The sequence below is a fragment of the Martes martes genome, assembly GCF_963455335.1.
Source record: "Martes martes genome assembly, chromosome: 15".
NCBI classification, from domain to species: Eukaryota; Metazoa; Chordata; class Mammalia; order Carnivora; family Mustelidae; genus Martes; species Martes martes.
In genome coordinates this window covers 59183417-59199461 of record NC_137903.1, presented here as the reverse complement: position 1 = coordinate 59199461, position 16045 = coordinate 59183417, and the positions used below count along the sequence as shown (strand labels likewise).

General features: G+C 52.6%; 1 protein-coding gene across 1 annotated transcript in view; it reads left to right on the top strand.

Annotated features, from left to right (window-relative positions):
- Positions 1-844: 844 nt before the first annotated feature.
- Positions 845-16045, top strand: part of KIF26B (kinesin family member 26B) — a gene marked incomplete at both ends in the record, with an annotated part of 417901 nt that continues 402700 nt past the window's right edge. The window contains 2 exons of the mRNA XM_080824350.1: positions 845-907; positions 1739-2140. Of these exons, the coding sequence (XP_080680476.1) occupies positions 845-907; positions 1739-2140 (465 nt within the window). The remainder of the gene's footprint in view (positions 908-1738; positions 2141-16045) is intronic.

Here is a 16045-nt window from a genome sequence, read left to right as displayed (position 1 = left end):
TCTCATTAGGGCCCTGGCCACGGGCCACTCTCCCGTAACTTCCCCGCAAGGGGCGAGATTTACGACCCCCCCGCCCCCAGCCTCGCCTCGCACTGTCAGGCGCGCGCGCCGCAACATAAAATGGATCCCGGCCGGCTCGGCGGCGGCAGGCAGGCGGCGGGCTCCGGGGCGGCGGGGCGGCTGTTCTCGAGGCTCCGCGCTGCGCCCGGGCGCACACGCGCGCGCTGACCGCGGCGGCGCCCGGGCCACGCCGAGCCGCGTCTCCCTGCGCTCGCGGAACTGTCAGGCCGAGCGGGCCGGCGGATATTGGCTCCGCGACGCGCCGAGGCTCCTCCCCGAGTCTGGATCCTTATATTTTGGGAGAATTTCTTTGAACTCAGTTACCGAGCTCCGTGAAGGAGGCAAGTTCCCACCGCCGGCTCGCCGGCGGGAGGCGAGGCGCGGCGAGGGCTCGCCCACCTTCCCCGGCAGCTGCGTGTGCCTGGCGGCCCGCCTCGCTTCCCTCGTGGAGGAAAACGGAGCCACCTGGCCGAGGAGAATGCCAATTATCTGGATGTGACCGTGAAAAGAGAGCGTGTGGCTGGAGGAGGCAGAAGAGGATGAGGAAAAGCATTATTTGAAGAGAAGAATAAACCACCCACTCCAACCCGTTCTGCAAATTTAGTGCTATTACTTCTGGGCTCCATTTGCTTTGATTCTCTCCCTCCCCCAACCCCCAATTAAGAGACCTTGACTTGAGGGCCAAGAGGCAGCCCTCGACAACGGGGGGACCCTTCTGGGTTGGAAGACCTTTTGGATGTAGCGTTGGTGGAACGTTTAGACACTCTGCTCTGCAAAAGCCACCATGAATTCGGTAGCCGGGAATAAAGAGAGGCTGGCGGTCTCCAGCAGGGGGAAGAAATACGGGGTAAGTTGGGACGGGTACATTGCGGAGGCGCGTTACCAGACCCCCCCCACCCCTCGGCCGGGGTCCTTCTTCCTGGGCGCCGCGCGGCCCCGCAGGGCGGCCCCGAGCTCTCCTGCCGCTGCAGAGGCGCCTCCGCCGGGCGGGCTGGGCGTGCGTGCACGGAGGCGGGTCTGCCGGCGAGGACGCCCGCACACCGGCCTGGCCCCCGGAATTTTCCCAGTCCTCGCGTTCCCGGCGGTTCCCGCACCCCTAACTTTTGCGGCATTCGTGCACTTCAGGCAGAGTTAAGCCGAATTGGGCGGGGGGGAGGGGTTGTCCATGAATTCTCTGCCGTCCCTCGGGATCAGTGCCCTGGAGCCGGGGGAGCCTTGCATTTACCTTCAGGATCCGGAGGGCTGTACCCTGAATGAATACAAATCCAGATGCCCCCCACCCCACCCCCCGCCCCCGGCATAGCGTCTTCCACGATCTTGAACCTGGGCTCTTTCTGGGATGGGTGTCGGGTTCAAAAGCGCGGGGCGCTGACTGTATGAGTTCCCCTTGCAGAAACCATGGGAAGCCCCTGAGCGAGCCCTCTGCTCCCGACCCGAAGAGGGGTCCGCCGGCGCCCGGGAAGCCGGGACCTACTCAAGGACGATTAACGGGGCAGATGGAGGCAGATTCGGCCGCCGAGCTCCGAGCGGTCCCGAACGCGCGCTCCTTGGCGCTCGGCCCGGCCCTCGGGGGCGCGCGTTTCCCCGGCCGGCGGGAGGGCGCCCCCAGCCCGGTTTGGCCCGGGGGCGCGGCCGCCCGCCGCCCTGCGGCCCCTGACTCTGCACGTCTCCCCCGCAGGTGAATGAAGTGTGCTCGCCCACCAAGCCCGCGGCGCCCTTCTCCCCCGAGAGCTGGTACCGGAAAGCGTACGAGGAGTCGCGCGCCGGCAGCCGGCCCACCCCCGAGGGCGCGGGTTCGGCGCTCGGCTCGTCGGGGACCCCGTCCCCCGGCTCGGGCACCTCGTCCCCGAGCTCCTTCACCGGCTCCCCGGGCCCCGCTTCCCCGGGCATCGGCACCAGCTCGCCGGGCTCCCTGGGCGGCTCGCCGGGCTTCGGCACCGGCTCCCCGGGCTCGGGCAGCGGCGGCGGCTCCTCCCCCGGCTCGGACCGCGGCGTCTGGTGCGAGAACTGCAACGCCCGCCTGGTGGAGCTGAAGAGGCAGGCGCTGAAGCTGATCCTCCCGGGGCCCTTCCCCGGCAAGGTGAGCCCGCGCGGGGGGCAGGCGGGAGGGCGGCCCCGGGGCGGGGGAGACCCGGGCGGGCGGCGGCCGAAGGAGCCCCGGGGGGCGAGCCCGCGCCTCTCCCTCGCCAGGCCGGCCCGGGGCGCAGAGCCGGGAGGTGTGCCCAGGCCTCTCCGCCCACTGGGTATGCCCCAGCTCATCGGTCCTGCTGCCCTCCACTCCCCGCACCCGCCGGCACCTGCCATTGGACCTGCGCCTGGCGCCCTCCCCGGGGACCCTCTGCCCGCGCGCCGCCCACCTTTGCGGTGCGGCAGGACCGGGGACAGGCGACACCTGCTCGTGGGGGGCTTGCTTTCTGCCTCGCGCCGGCACTGTGGCCGGCTCCTTAGAGTGTCCTCCCCGCGATCCTTACGAACGGGCCCGTGGGAGTGGTAGACGCAAGCCGATACTTAGGGTTTCGCGTGTCCCATGGCCTCTTCGTGGGCCTTCGTTCCCAGGATGACAAAAACGGAAACTCGTACTCGAATGCCAGCACGTCCCCCTGACATTCCGCGTGTGCGCCCGAGGGAGATCGGGGGTGGGAGCGCCTGGGAGCGGGGCTGCCTCCCGGCCGGCTCGGCACATTGGCCCCTCCGTGCGGTGTGCGGGAGCCTCCGGAGTGTAACACAATGCGATTGTATTTGCACTCTTGGGTCCAAGTACTATCAAGTGATAATATTTACTCTTCCACTTCAAAGAGTTTTTATCAGTGGTTGGAGAGAAATATTGAGAAAACAGAGTGCATAGCTGTGGGGGTTTCCGACACTGCTCCGTGGCATTTTCTGATTTGTATTTCTGTGACTTTTGAAATGGCATACTGTGATTTTGAGTCGTGAAGTTTAGCAGTAACTGCGTCTGCTTGCCTCGTCTGTGAATCCAAATTCACACACATCGGTGTTTTCCCAGGCAAGGGTTAAATTAAACAAATACCCACAGAAGTTGTAAAAATTTTACATGTGGAAAATTGCCACCCAGAGAATTGGTTTTATGAAGCCCCAATTTATCCCAAGAATAATTAACTTGTGGATTGTTGTCAGGATGCCATTTTTGTAGTTTGATAATAAATCTGTCCAGACTCCCCCCCGGGAAGGATCTTAGGAAATCTAAAAGCTTATTTTATAGTTGCATTCTGTATTCTCCAATTTAACACTGCTTCATTCACACATTTATTTGCTCTTTTGGTCATTTATCAATAATCTCTGACTTCCTGCTGCTTCCAGGGCACTCTGTTAGGAACAGCAGCGAAATAACAGCCCTCGTCCACATGGAGCTTACATTCTAATGGAGGATACAAACCACAAAATGCACCATTCAGAATTTGTTCCCATTGCCGTAAGCGCTTGAGAGGTAGCGTGTGGGGCGCTGTGAGATGATAAACCAGACTAGACCCTCTGATAAATTTTGAAAAACCTTGGTTCTTAAAGTTACCATCCAATAGGTGGCAATCCTAGTAAGTTGCAGTGTACCGAAGCAAGCATTCTAGAACATTCTCTAGGAACCGTTCTTACAACAGCTTGTTGGTGGTGGTGTTTGAGTGCTTCCGAGTACAAAGGTAAATCAAAATCTGCTCTTTTCATGCAAATGGAGGAAGGGAAGGAAACCTATAAGAAGAAACAAATGTTTGCAATTCAAATGCCTCCATCCTATGTTGTGACAAAGTTGATTTGGGGTTTTGTTGGAAGCACCTGGAAAATCCATTCCCGGTGTTACAGTTCAATATATTTGCCAATTGTATTTACCTGATGAAATTAAAGTGACCCTAGGAAACCGGTCAGGGGTCTCTGAACTCAGTGCTCTGTGCCAGCTCACAGTCATGTGGGCATGTCTGAGGGACAGCTGTCAGGCACTGGGAGGTCACATGGGGTCACTTGCAGGCACACATCAATATCACCCAGGACCACAGTTGCCTGGGGTCACAAGACTTAGCCAGAAACAACAGTGATCTGGCTTGTCTCCTTCTCAGGAGGTGTGGGGCCTCAAGGTTAATTATAAGTCTTCTGTGCGTCTCTGGGAATAATAATAAAAGTTCAGCTTTTTTTTTTTCCCCTTCTTCTTTAAACATTGGTACCCTCAGATTAGGTACAATTTCCACTCCCCTTTTAAAGCCTGCGAGATTTTAAGGAAACACATGCTGTGTTCTCTTGAACAAGATGGATGGAGGCCACAGAATTCAGACATAAGGCCTCCCTTCTTCCCAGGGCTGGATTTATGAGCTCTCTATGGACCTCGGTAGCCCTTTGGCACCAAAAGAGTTAAATTTCATTAGCCCAAGAGATGCCACTGTGACTCCAACATGCAGTTTACCCTGGAGAGTAAACATCTAGAAGATGAAGGCATGTTCTTGAGGGGTAATTAGCAAAAATCATCATTGTAATTCACTTAAGACACTTAACGGTATTTGGGAACTGTTTTCTTTCTTTCTTTTTTTTAAAGATTTCATTTATTTATTTGACAGACAGAGATCACAAGTAGGCAGAGAGGCAGGCAGAGAGAGAGGAGGAAGCAGGCTTCTTGCTGAGCAGAGAGCCAGATGCGGGGCTCAATCCCAGGACCCTGAGACTGTGACCTGAGCCAAAGGCAGAGGCTTAACCCACTGAGCCACCCAGGCACCCCTGGGAACCATTTTCTTAAACGGAGTTCTAAACTTTACTAGGTGGCATAAAAAGTCTCCTAGGTGGGCATTTAGAAGTCAGAGGCAGACTAGCACATTCGGGAATCTTCTAATTTATTTAGTTTCAGTTCTCTCCACTGCTGATTTATTTTGTGACCTTGAGTGAATCTGTTTTTGTCCACATTTATAAGTTTCTTTGGAGAAAGACGTGGGGCTGTTGATGATTATTAATTAGCCAAGATACTGTTAGATTTATGTTTTATAGAGTTAGGTTTTTTTTTTTTTTTCAATCCAACATTATCCATTTTCAGTTTCTAATTTCATCAGCACATTTTCCCAAATATCATCCAGCGGTCGGAGTCCTCACCCTGCACTGTTTGTAGGTAGCAAGCCCTGTTGAACCCCCACCCCCCACCCCGTTTTGTCTTAGGAACCGTTGGTTAAGGAGGGCAGGTGAAATGCTGGTGAGCCCATCTGGGAGGGGTTGTCTGGCGGATCCCAGCCATTAGAGGGTGGCCGCTGTGGTGGCCTGCAGAGTGACCACCCTTATTCTGAGCCCTCTTAGGAGTCACGTGACCACAGGAGCCCAGGGCTTTGGAGTGGAAGGCGGCAGCTGGCCTCTGAGGTTTCTGGGCGCGGGGCGGGCGTGGTGTTAACTGAGGCAGTAAACGGGAGGAGTGGCACTCTTGGGAGGGGCTCCGAGAGAAGGGTGCTCATGGGTTTGGTTTTCCTTGCACTGAGTGTGAGGTTTCTGGAAAGAGGCAGGGAGTGGAGGCAGATGGAGGAAAAGGACAGGCTCTGCAGTGTAGAAACGGCAACCGTGATCTCCTGCACCTGTTCATGTTCTGGATTTGTCCCTTCAAATGACAGCTTACCTGGTGAGTAAACACCTGTGTCTGGTGGCGGCTTGTAAAACCTTTGGATTGACTTCTATTACCTGCGTCTTCAGGTAAAAATGAAAAAAAAAAAAAAAAAAAAAAAAAAAAAACACTCACTGGGTTTTATACCGTGTCTTTTTTTAGGGCTGGAAGTAGAAGGGGTCAGATAAAAGGATGTTGGTTTGTGAAGTGTTGGGATTTGGGGTAAACACAGTCCTTCTGCCCCTGGCAGCGTTCCCACGTGTATTTCACACCCTCGGGCATGAGTGTCTTTGCTGTTTTACGCACAATCAAGCCACCAAGCAGAAATAAGGGCCAAGGAACGGATCTCCCATTTTGGGGCTCTCCTCGATCATTCGGGGAACTGAATGGAACTTTTGAATCGACACTAAGTCCTAAGAAACATCAGCCCGAAGGAATTCCCTGGAGTAGGTGGAAATGTTCCAGATTGGCAGAAGGGTCTCGGGCATCTGATCATTTCCAGATCAACACAAGGAAAAAAAAAAAAAAAAGTCCAGAACTACATTGCTATCTGATTTTTTTTTTTTTCTCAGTGAAGTATTCTGGGCCCATTTATGCCCCGGAAATATCAGAAAGATTAGCCAGTCGTACCGAAAAGGGTGGCCAGGAATCACAGAGATGAAAGAAAGGAATGTGTCAGAAGGGTTTAAAAACACCAAACGTAGACTGTAAATAGCCAGAGCCCAAGTAAGTCTAGACTTGGGGAATATGTGTGTGTGTGTGTGTGTGTGTGTGTATTTCTGTATTTTCCCAGCTCCAAAACGGGTATAAAAAAATAACTATGGAAAGTTTCCTCCAGAAGCCGTGGTGTGACTCTTTATAGATACAATACAAATTGCATTTTAAATGCTTATTAATTAGGAGAGACATTTATCCGAAATCCTTTTAAGAACACATGGTGATTTTCAGAACGCGTGCTTTGAGCCTTTTCTGTTTCAGAAATATTTTCAATCCAAGATCAGCTAATAGATAATATCAGTCATGAGAACATTCTGGAAACATGTTAGGGGTTCTAAATGCCCTCCCAGCGGAGACCCGTGAGTGGCAATCTCTTCCTTCGGGCTTAGCAGGATATGGAATAATGGCATTTCATTCCACCAGACTTTTAATTGTGAACCAACATGGTCAGTTTTTATAGTAACTTAATTCACTTTGTGAAAATCCCTGGGCTGTAGTAACGTCTCCTGCACGCCTCACAGATAGGATTATTGCATTAGAAATGTGATTTTTAAATGGCTGAGGCTAGTAATTTGTCAGCATTTGGAAGGATTAAGTCAATAAAATTTAGGCAACATGAGCTGCTCTTTGGCATGTCCCCGATCGCGCCATTCATGAACCAATCCTAACGGTGATGGTGATGATGCTGACTATGAAGGGCGAGCAGTTACTGGCCTTCGTAGGTGCTGGGCACTGTACTTGGACCCCGCGCCCCCCACAATCCATTAGCTCTCCAATAGCAAAGTGGAGATGAATGCAGTCTCTTTACCCGGGAATTCCAAGTGATCAATGTGGTTCGGGTCACAAAAAAGGAAGCATGAGTAAAGGTGCAAGGAACAGAGAAATCTAAGGAGGCCGTCCCCCCCAGACCCAGTGATGAGGGTCACTGTTAGGGTAACTGCCCGAGTGGGAATCCACCCCCCACCCCCGACCTGGAGAGACAGAGTCCGGATTATTTTTCCTGGGCTCACAGATGGTAGCATCACTTTGTGGGGGGGGGGGTGGGTGGGAAAAATACGCGGGGCTGTCAGGATGGTGAGTTGAATAATTTTCTTGGCTGGAGTGGAACACGGCGGGTGGGGGAGGACCTGCCTCATATTTCTTCTAGTCACTCACTTGAGACTCCTCTGTTGCCTGCCCTTTCTGGAAAACCCTATCGGATGGGGCCGGGAGGGGGCTCGGGTGACCTCCCGAGGGGAAGCGTTCTCCAGGGGAACGTCTCCGAGCCAGGTCTGTAGGGCTGCCAGACTCCAGCTCTGCTCTGTCCTGGCAAAGGTTGCAAGCTGGCTGGTGTCTGTCAGGGTTCCCAGTCTCTTTTCAGGAATACAAACTGGTTTCATTTTTACTATCTTGAGTCACAGGCTGACCTTTACCTCTTTTTTTTTTTTTTTTTTTTTAACCCTCCCATGTGGTCTTACTGGGGCAAAGAAGCGTGAATTCTATGGGTTCTCATTCATCTCTCACACTTTTAAGCACCAGTCTGAAATCCCGTAGAGGGCATTTGCACAGACGCCAAAGGACAGGGAATAAGCCTACATTCCTAAATTACTTTAAAAAGTTTATCAAGGGACGCCTGGGTGGCTCACTTGGTTGGGCGTCTGCCTTCCGCTCAGGGCATGATCCCAGGGTCCTGGAATCAAGTCCTGTATCGGGCTCCCTGCTCAGTGGGGAGTCTGTTTCTCTGTCTGCCTCTCCCTCTGCCTCTCACTTGTTCTCTCTCTTTCAAATAAATAAATAAAATCTTTAAAAAAAATGTTTTATCAAAGGGTGCCTGGGTGGCTCAGTTGGTTAAGCATCCAGCTCTGATCTCGGCTCAGGTCTTAGTCTGGGGTTGTGAGTTTAATCCCTGTTTTGGGCTCCACACTGGGTGCGGAGCCTACTTAAAAAAATATACGTATCAGGGGCGCCTGAGTGGCTCAGTGGGTTAAGCCTCTGCCTTCAGCTCAGGTCTTGATCTCAGGGTCCTGGGATCGAGCCCCGCATTGGACTCTCTACTCTGCAGGGAGCCTGTTTCCCCCTCTTTCTCTGCCTGCCTCTCTGCCTACTTGTGATTTCTCTCTCTGTGTTAAATAAATTAAAAAAATATATATGTATGTATCAAATTAGTAAATCAGTTTATATCTGTCATCCTGCTTACTGCTGCCTTTGGGATGTTCCAGAACCCATCTAAGAAGGACAGATTTCAAGTCCAGGTTTCAAAGGAATTCACCCTTGTTTTCTTTGAGTGTTTCTATGGCTTCTTTTTAAATATTTAGATGTCTAATCCACTGGGAAGCTACTTCGGTGTATAATGAAAGGTACAGATCAATTTTATCTGTTTCTAAATGTCTATAGTTGTCACCAGACCCGTTATTAAAGCATCCGTCTTTCCTCCACTGATCTGAGATACCATCATTATCATAAACCAGCTTTTCAGTTGGACTTGGGTCTATCTCTGGACCTTGTGCTATGTGCCATGTATCTGTCTCTTCATGTGCTAGTTCCATTTTATTTTATTTTATTTTTTTTAGATCTTTATCTACTTTAGAGAGAGCGGGCATGTGCATGTGTGGAGCGGGGAAGGGCAGAGAGGGGGCAGGGGGAGGGAGAATGAATTGGAAGGAGACTCCGTGCTGAGCACAGAGCCCGATGTGGGGCTCAGTCCCATGACCATGAGATCATGACCTGCCAAAACCAATTTTCAAGGTTTTTCTCCTGTAGACTTTGAGCATTTCTTGTTAAATTTACTCCTAGGTATTAGATCTTTTATTGCTATTATAAATGGGCTCCTCACTTCCATCTTCTAATTGATAATTGTTTGTATATAAGAAGGATATTGACTTCTATATTAACTTTATAGCCTATTAAATTCTATTAACGTGTTCATTAGTTTTAAAAACTCATCCTCTTGGATTTTTGTAAGAATTTATCTGATATAAATAGAGATATCACTACTCTTTTCTTTTTTTTTTTTTTTGTGTTCTTTTAGTGGTTTTTCTCTTCTTTGTTACATTAATTCATGCCTCTGATACAGTGTTAAATGGTAGTGACACAGTTGACATGTGTATAGTTTTTCCCACTAAGCAAGGGGTCGGCTTTTCGACTGAGGCATACATAATTTACAAATTAAGGAAATATTCTTCAATTCCTACTTCATTTAGTGTTTTTCATCGAGAATGGGTATCATGTTTTGCCAAATGTGTTTTCAGTCTTTAGGGAGGTGATCATAGGAGTTTTCTCCTTAGATCTATGACTGTTGTGAATTACCGTTGTTGACAAGCCATCCTTGCATTCCTGTAATAAACTCCACTTGGTCACAATGTATTTTTAAAGGATGCTGCGGATTGGATGTGTTACTATTTTATTTACGGCCTTCCCTTTCATGTTCACATGCCCATAAGAGTTTCTGATTCCTGCTCATGCATCGGCTACAGTGCTCTGCCACCTTACAACCAAGGTACAAAAAGGAGGAAAATTCCTGCCCTGGAGCAGCTCCCGTCTAGGTTCGAGACAGACAAGGAGCTGGTGTACAAGGGCAGTGTGGGAAGCGCCGGACCGCAGGCTGGGCGGGCTGCCAGGGAGCGGAGGGGTGGCTGGAGCGGCTTCGACAGGTGGCTGGGAGTTCGGCTTGTTGAGCGCAGGGCAGCGCTGACATCCGGCCGGAGGGAATGGCAGACACAAAGCACAAGAAGGCTACGCACGCTTGTACTCTTTGGGGAGCTGCAGGGGTGCACAGCGTGTGCGTGGGTGAGTAATACACTCGGAAGATGGCAGGGGTTAGGACGAGTGGCCTCACAGCTGGAGAGTCTCCTATGACCCGGTTGGCCTTGGGCAGCTGTGGATGGGCGTCCGGAAAGGGAACGAGGTGATCAGATACCATTGATGACAGGTTGCTGTGTCACTGAGGGAACATGGGCTCAGATGGCATCTGGGAGCCCGTGAGGAGGCCCCTCACTGTGGCTGGGGTGACAGAGGGTGCAGGCCTGAGCTAAAGCAGTGGCAGTAGGAATGGGGTAGCAGCTTGGACCAGACAGATGTTGTGCATAGAAAACCCATGGGGACATGGGGCAGAGGGAGAGGAGGAAGAAGAGGGCTCCCCCCCTTCCCTGCCCCCCTTCTTCCCCCCCGATTTCAGGCCAGGACAGGCGTGAGGAGTTGCTGCCATTAATTGAGATGGAGAGTACAGGAGGGACTAGGGCTTTTGTTCTTGTGGGTCTGGTTTCTGAGGACGGTGTGGATAGTAAACTTGTTCTGGACCCTGTGGGGCTTGAAGTGGAACATTCCAGTGGGTCCCGGTGGGATTCAGAGCCGGAGACGCGGGTCCGGGGGATGTTGGCGTGGAGAGGGTGGTGGGATCCCTGGAGGCCGAGCTGTCCCCCGAGAGTGGGGACAGCGAGTGGAGCATGGAGCTGTGGGACCGGGGACAGCGAAGGCACAGGCAGCCCGAGGAGCCAGGAGGAGAAGCCAAGGAGAAGCCAGGAGAAGGGGAGGAAACTCGGGGACAGCGCAGCCACAGAAGCAGAGAGAGGAGCAAGCTTCAGAGGGAGGCAAAGGTCAGATGCCTCGGGGAGATCGAGGAGGTAAGGACCGAGGTTTCCCTTGATTCTGTGACTAGAGGTCACTGGGGATCTTTGTTAGAAGAGTTGCTGGTGCTGGAGAGAGGCAGGCAATGACCGTGTGTCCAGAAGCGGGTGTCGAGGAAGAGGGCATGTGGGGTAGCATTTGAGTCCTTGACCACACTAAGACGTTAAGAGACACCCACTTTTGAAGCTCTTATGACCTTAAAAAGGAAGATCTGGGGTCAAAAAACTTGGCTGCAAAATCAGGTTACTCCCAAAGGGCGTGACCTTGGGCCCAGCCTTTCTGAAACCGGTCACTCTCCTCTTTACAGGGGCGACAACGATAGGACCCCTCCAGGGTGGTTGTGAGGGTCTGTGAAATGGGCGAGATAGTGCTCAACCTTTGCTTTCCGTTTTTTCCAGTGATTTTCTCGAGGAAGGTAAATTTTATAGAAGCCCCGTCTCTCCCTCCCTTCCCCCCTCCCTTTCCCCCTTCCCTCCCTCCCCCCACACCTCCCTCCTTTCCTTCCTCCTTCCCCCCTCCCCCCCACCCTCCTCTTGCCAGTGGTCTGACCGTAAAAACGGGGCAGCAGCAGTCAGAGGAAATGGACCAAAGCGCCCCTCTCCTTTTCCACGCCTTGCCCTCCCCGCAGATGAAGCCCTCATTTACCTCACTTACTCCTCCGCGACCCCGCAGAGACTCTGGGAGAGCTCAGTGGACGAAAACAGCCACTCCTTTTAGCTGAGATGCTGTGAACACGGAGTGCGATCCCTTGTCACAGATGGAAATCCCTTCCTCGTGGCCTGCCCGTCTCAGGCCCTCCGGGGAGCTTGGCAGCCGCCCCGTCCAGCGTTCTCACTCCGGAGCGGGGAGGGGGCTTCCGCTGCGGATCTGGGCAGCGCCGGGGATTCGGGCTTATCTGCCTTCGCATCCAGCTTTATCTCTCGCAGACAGTTTTCTTTGCAGTTATGCTTTGCTGATCCCATCGCCTCGATTCCGACCAGACCCTGCGGAGGAGTCTGGAACGAGAGACCCCCCCCCTGCCCCACATGCGGGATCTCCTGCGTGGGGTTGGGCTCTCAGAGCCTCCTCGGAGACGCTCACCTGCCCAGAAAGCGTCCATACTCCTGTGCCGCTCTGGGGGTCCACGGATCCCGGGATCCCGAGGCTCTGGGGTAGACGGAATTCCTTTGATAAGCAGAAATCTATCTAAACGTATCCCGAGTGTTGCCGGCCAGGTGGCGGCTGAGGGGCTGTTCGGACTCATCGTCTCTGCTTAATGGAGTTTGAGTTCGATATCGTGGCCAACCACAGAAAGTTCTTGGAAAAAGGTTTAGCTTTCCACCCATGGTAGGGCTTTTAAAATCTTTGATAGTTCTTATGCACAAAATGTCTTTATTTTTAATTCTTTTGAAGATTTCATTTATTTATTTGAAAGAGAGCACACAAGGTGGGGGGAGGGCCAGAGGGAGAGGGAGAAGCCGGCTCCCCGCTGAGTAAGGAACCTGATGCGGACTCGAACCCAGGACCCTGGGATCATGACCTGAGCCAATGTCAGATGCTGAACCCACTGAGCCACCTAGGAGCCCCAGAATGTCTTTATTCTTAAAGCATTAACTGCAAATAATAAGATAAAGTCTCCTTTGCCACCACAGAGGTGATGAACTTTTGACACTTTATCGAATCTGAGTGATGACTGAGATTTAGAATGGCTAATTCAGCCTCCCCCCCCTTCCCCCGAGCTTCAAGAGCTTGAGATTTTTCCTGCGGTGTGATTCCATTTTTTAATTAGCGGTGATGAGCAGCTACGCTTCCCCGTGCACCACCACCATCTGATTTAGAGCGGTTGCTTTCTTTGGAGATGGGGTTGCTGCTTCCCTCCGCCCGCTCCATCTAAATGCTGGGTTCACGCAGCAACAGACTTGCTTATTAACTAAGAAACCAAGAACAACCCAAAGCTGTCGAGTTATCTAACCAGCTGGTTGTCCAGAAAATAAGCAGCCGATCAGGCAAACAGCTAGCGACCACATGGTTTAAGAGAAATGGTCGCTGCTGGGGCACCTGGGTGGCTCAGGTGGTTGAGTGTCTGCCTTCGGCTCCGGTCATGATCCCCACGTCCCGAGATCAAGTTCCGCATCAGGCTCCCTGTTCAGTGGGGGAGTCTGCTTCTCCCTCTGCCTCTGTCTTTCCCCCTGCTCATTCTTTCTCTCTCTCTCAAATAAATAAATAAAATTAAAAATTAGAAAAAAAAAACAAAAATGATCAGCTGCCTGGTCCAGCTGTGTGCCTTTCTGCAGAGGGACGACCTGGTCCTGAACATGGCGGCCTCCCAGGTGGCCTTGAATGCCATGTCTGCCGAGCCAGGAGGCAAGGCCACGAGGCTGAGGGCGAGAGGGATGAAAGATGGCAAGGGGAGGAATAGGATGAAGGGGACGAGGAAGGACAAGAGAGGGGCGAGAGAAACAGGAAAGGAAGGGTAGGGGTTGGTAGGCATCGCAGGTTGTCTACAGCCCCGGACATTTAGATGAGAAGAGACTGTCCTTAGAAGAGGAGACAGTTGCCATCTTGTCTGCAGCGCTGACTAGCACTGGGATCCCGGGCCCGCCAGCCTGTGCTTGGTCCCTCCTTTGTAAAACAAGAGGGTCAGCATCGGCGGTCCCTACAAGTCTCTGTGCAGCCACAGAGGAGCCCCAGCACTGTGACACCCAGTCCTTGCTCCCAAATTCCAGAGGGCTATGCTTGACAAGGCCCGAGGTGGTTTTCTGGCCAAACAGGGGTTTAGGTCTCCCACCCCCAGCCAGCCGGGCCTGTCCCCTGCCCCAGGGTCTGCCCAGCCACACACACGGGTGCTGCCAGCCCTGTCCTCCCTGGGGTTCCTGCGTTTGGAGTTTGGTTCAGAAACGGACGGACGGGATTCTTCCTGTTTCTTAATAAAGCGGTTTACTTGTCTGTCTTCTGTGTTTGTACACAGAAATAAACTCAGGCAGACGGAAAGACAAATTGATTTTATAAGAGCAATTTGGTTAAGGAATGTCTGAGAAAAAATACTGCCTTAGATATAAAGACGGCTTATAGTTTTACATGGAAAAAATCTGTCATACTGATTAGGTTTATTCATTTTAAAGATTTTTATTTACTTTTTTATTTGAGAGAGAGAGAGAGAGAGAGAGCACAAGCAGGGAGAGGGGCAGAGAGAGAAGCAGGCTCCCCACTGAGCAGGGAGCCCGATGTGGGGCTCGATCCCAGGACCCCTGGGATCATGACCTGAGCCAAAGGCAGAGGCTTAACCGACTGAGCCACCCAGGTGCCCCTGATTAGGATTTAGAAATAATCTGGGGGGCATTCATCCTGGGTAGCAGTCCAGGATCACCAAAACTCCAGACATCTCATTTGTGTTTCTTTCAAAAACTCTACATCTAGGGGCGCCTGGGTGGCTCAGTCCACGAAGCATCTGACGTTGGCTCGGGTCATGATCCCAGGGTCCTGGGATCGAGCCCTGTGTCGGGCTCCTGCTCCGTGAGGGTGTGCTTCTCTCTCTTGCTCATGCTCTCTCTCTCAAATAAAAAAGATCTTTTTAAAAAACCTCTACCATCTAGACTTTTTCTAAAACATTTCTTCCCCCTCTGGTTCCCCTTCTTCCTTCTGCTCCTATGAATGTTTGGACAAGGCCACAATTGTTTACGCCAATATTTACATCCCCCACGCCCACGACATGGGTGTAACTGTCCCGTTGTTTTGAAGGGTGGCCCTCGGAGGAGGGGACAGGTGGCTGGCTTGGGGCGGGGGCAGTGAACAAGGTCTGTTCATTCATTATTCATTTTATTTTTCTTCCCTTATATTGAGCCCATCTTGTCTTTAAGCTGTCTGCTTCCTGTGAGATGCCCCCCTCACTCTTATAACTATAACACTCTGTACGCGCATTGTCATCTGAGCACAGTTCAGGGAGCCCTACAGATGCTAAGGGCAGAGCTGTATCTGACCTTGAGTGGGATTGGCACTGGGGTGCCCGCACGTGTCAGGGCAGGCACGGAGCAGCCGGAGACGTGGACATGCCCTTGACCCTCCGCATTCTTGCACTTGGTTCTTGGCCCCTATCCCGGGGGTGGGGGCAGACGGACGGGCCACGCCGTTGCGGGGCTCGCCCAACTCAGCACAGCACCCCCTCTGCGTGTTTGCCTCCATTATGTTCCCAGATATCGGAACCGTTGTTTCTCCTCTGCTCCTTCCCCCCCTAAATTCGCTCAGGCGACCCTCGGTGGCCTTCCTAAGGCGGCTTGCCGCTGGCTGGGCTGTGTGCGTGTGTGCACGCGCGGGCACACTCCGCAGGAGTCCCGGGAGGACGCCCGTCTCTGGTTTCAGACATTGTCAGGCCCGAGCTCTTATTGGAGGTCAAGGCTGCTGACCAAGTGGGCCATGCCATCCAAAGGGCACTGAGCAGAGAGGGGTGGCGGGCCGTCCGGGCAGCCTGCGGTCGCAGGAAGGGGCTGCCTGCGGCGGGTGCGCTCAGGAGGGCTTGGCGAGCGTTTTTGCGATCAGGGCCACAAGTGTAATAACAACGCGTGGCTTTCCTCTGTCGCTTCGGGCTCTGCTTCCTGTGTGCGGCAGGACCCCGGGAAGGAAGTTGCTCGCGGTGGGCTCTTCTGTGGTGGTAGTTTGTGGTAATTTCCTTTTTTTTTTTTTTTTAAATGAAGTATTCCTTGTTATTAGTGATTCTCCGCAATGGCCCTTTTTGGTGGGCAGGAGGAGATAACAGAATGGTGGGGAGGCGCGGGGGGCTCTGGGGTCACCCCGAAAAGCTCTGGCTGTGGAGGCTCCATCGGGCTCGAGTAGCATCTGTTGTTTGGCCCGTGCGGATCTCCCGGACTCTGAGCCCTGGCGTGTGATCATCGTGTGGTGAATTGTACGTTTCTCTTGGTACCCGGGCACCACTAGACAGTAATTTATTTATTTTTTAATATGTGAACTCTCCAAGGATTTCTGGCCTTTGTGGGGGGAAATATCTCCTTTTTTCCACTTCTGTATGATGGAAACTTTACGACGGATGAGGGAAGAGACTGATGGGGGAGGGGATGCTGGCCGCAGGGTGTGGGGAGGAGAGCCTGACGCCCGCCCCCTGACCTG